At 43.8% G+C, this 2,808-nt stretch overlaps 1 protein-coding gene across 1 annotated transcript; it reads right to left on the reverse strand.

The window, feature by feature from the left end:
• Nucleotides 1-264: 264 nt before the first annotated feature.
• LOC131052325 (hydroquinone glucosyltransferase) lies at nt 265-1,335 on the reverse strand. Its single transcript, XM_057986961.1, has one exon. It carries the CDS (start codon nt 1,333-1,335, stop codon nt 265-267), a length of 1,071 nt encoding a protein of 356 aa, XP_057842944.1.
• Nucleotides 1,336-2,808: the final 1,473 nt, after the last annotated feature.

A 2,808-nucleotide genomic window follows, 5' to 3' on the forward strand; every position in this document is an offset into this window, starting at 1 on the left:
AAAATAGACTGGAACTAAACTTAATTGTTTCATGCATTGCATGCATTATTCATCGAGCTTGATTAAGAGAATAAATTGACTGTCTGCATGACTAGCAGAAATAACTGAGTTTAACGATGGCAGTAGAGCTATGCGGTGGCTAACTGGAGCTAATTGTAGATGCACAGTAGTTGGGATTATTATCTCCAACAAAGTCTTCACTCGATATGTTTATTTTTGGCTATGACAAGGTCACTGAATGCAGCTTCCATGCTCACAAATGAGCTACCCTCCCTTTCTGCGGCCCTCAACACGGCTCAAGAAACCCTCGGGAAGAACACTTCTCAAGTCCACTTCCAAACTGGAAGTAGCAGCAGTACTAGTATTACTAATGCTCCGCACAACCCAAACGAAGTTTAGCCCGCTCGCTTCAAGCCCTAACGCAATCTCCATCAACTGTTCTCTGCCCATCAATCCCCACGTACCAAATGATGCGAACACCACCGACCCCTTAGCCTGGCTATCCAGCCACAATTTCAGGAGCTCTTCTTCCTCACCGTCCACCTGGGGCAGATCAAATGATCGTGTAATCGGTCCAATCGCATGTACCGGCGGTACGCCATCGATTTCTCCGACACTTCCGGACCACAACGAATGAATCGACTCTGCTTCCAAGTCATGAAAGGTGTTGACGAGAATGGCTTTCATTGCCCTTAAGGGAGAGCAGAGGCGAAGGAAGCCATGAAACATCGGAGAGGACTTGTTGCGCAACAGGTCTGGAAAATCAGCCTCATTGATGGGCTTCTTCAAGCCCGGGATATTGATGGAAACCGGAGGAGCCTCGTTTCCGTCAGACAGATAAACGCGGGGCAGACGCAACACGAAATAGAGGAAGGCCATAGAGGCTGTCAACAAGACATAATTTGGCAAGCCCAGGCTGTCGGTCACCTCCACAGTTTCCGCGTGGAAGAGATCCGATATCAATGCACGAACAGGCGAGAAAGGGCGGTTGGGTTGTTCTAGTATCCATAGATTTCGTTCCATCGCAGGCATGGACTTTCTTATTCGTTCCAGAATGAAGTTAAAGGTATCATTCGTGTCTTCTCCGTTAGAAGGGATCTGTGGAAGCTCTATTTGACGGATTGTATTGGGATTGGAGGAAAGGAGGTCTGAAACATATCTAGTCTCTAAAGGGGAAATGTTCCAGGAGGGTGTGATTAGGGTCACGGCGAATCCGTGGGAGGAAACGAGGTTTCTTGCAAGCTCAACGAAGGGAATAAGATGGCCCAAACCCACAACTGGGTAGAGTGCCACATGTGGCCTTGCAGTTTCACAACCCACTTGATGTTTCTTCATTCAAACCCTTTCACAAAAATTCCTTTTGCTAGCTACATTCTTTCAAGCAAGAGCCCGATCTTATAAGTGCACGAATATGCCTTTCGTACTGTTAACAGCAACACTCTTCAATGAGAATGGACAATCGAACACCATGGGGAGTTGCATAGTAATCTTCATGCTGGTGGAGTCACGTGGTGACATAAAAATTTCAGAAAGGAAATTCTCTGTGTATCAAGTAAAGGGTCCAGCTGCCACCTACTTGTATATTCAAGACAAAAAGTTATTGATTAGAGTTTAATTGGTATCCATAGTACAGGAAAGAAGCGGAGCTCTATTTTTCACATAAAATAGCACATCTGCCATACATACGTGGAGTTGCAGGAGCCCCGTATGGAGTGCTTCCTTTTACAGCGTAAAGGACAAAAAGAACGCCAGGACCTTTCAACATCAGCCATTTCCGACGGTCGGAAAGGGAGGTCAGCGAAGACGGTGCGCGGGGAATTTTGGCGGCAAAATGTCCAGCCTGGCTACGGTAACTGCCTTGCTACCGTAACAGGGACGGTCGGCGGGAGACATTTTGGCGGACAGCTATGTTGTAAACACAGCGTGTTCATTAAGACGGGGGCTGCCTTCATTTTTGGACACCACATGTTTTAGGGAGAGACTGGGTTCGATCACCCCGCGAAAGAGCAGGGATTTTTATCACGCTGCAAGAAATAGGAGTGGAAAAATGATGGTTTTTGTCACTGCTCGAAAGGAGGTTGGATTCGGTGAGGGTCAAGAAGAATTCGACAACGAAAAACTAATAAAGAACTCATCTTTTTAATGTTGCAATTTTAGTTATTTGTGGAGTTTTTTATGTTTTAGGTCTATGTGAGAGGGTAATTTTTGGGTGAAACAAAGTATGGATATCTAATTTCAGCCAAAAAATGGAGGAGCTTTTGTGCGTTTGAAATTTGAGGAAACGAAGGTTTTTGTCACCGCGCAAAAGGAGGTTGGATTCAGCGAGGGTTAGCGAAGAATTCAACAGAAAAAAAAAACCAGTGAGTAAGGAACCTATCTTTTTAATGTTTCAATTTCAGCTATTTGTGGAATTTGTTTAGGTTTTCAGATTTTGAAGTTGCATTTTTTCAGTGAAACAAAGTATGCATATTTAATTTCGGCCAAAAACGTGCGTTCGGACTATGCTCCCCTAATATACTAGAAAACCCTCGTGTTATCTACAAAGATTACTGTGTGTGGAAAACCGTAGTTTTGTTTATTGTGTTTTGAATTTACATTGTGTATCGTGGCATTTATCACTACTTTAATTTATTTTACTCCCTTTGAGTGCCTTCGTCCTTACTCTCGTTATTTTGGGAATTTCCCCATGATTTGTTGTTCATAATAAGAATATAGAGGTGATTTCTTCTTCCATGGACAACATCTCGATAGTGTTGGCATCTTTCGGTGTACTTTAACTTGTTCTTGTTGTTTTTAAACACTTAGTTC

This window comes from Cryptomeria japonica, chromosome 2, assembly GCF_030272615.1.
Source record: "Cryptomeria japonica chromosome 2, Sugi_1.0, whole genome shotgun sequence".
Taxonomy (NCBI): domain Eukaryota; kingdom Viridiplantae; phylum Streptophyta; class Pinopsida; order Cupressales; family Cupressaceae; genus Cryptomeria; species Cryptomeria japonica.

Bases quoted from the DNA above. Each gene is read 5' to 3' on its own strand.
- LOC131052325 (XM_057986961.1), bottom strand. From the start codon at position 1,335: ATGAAGAAACATCAAGTGGGTTGTGAAACTGCAAGGCCACATGTGGCA.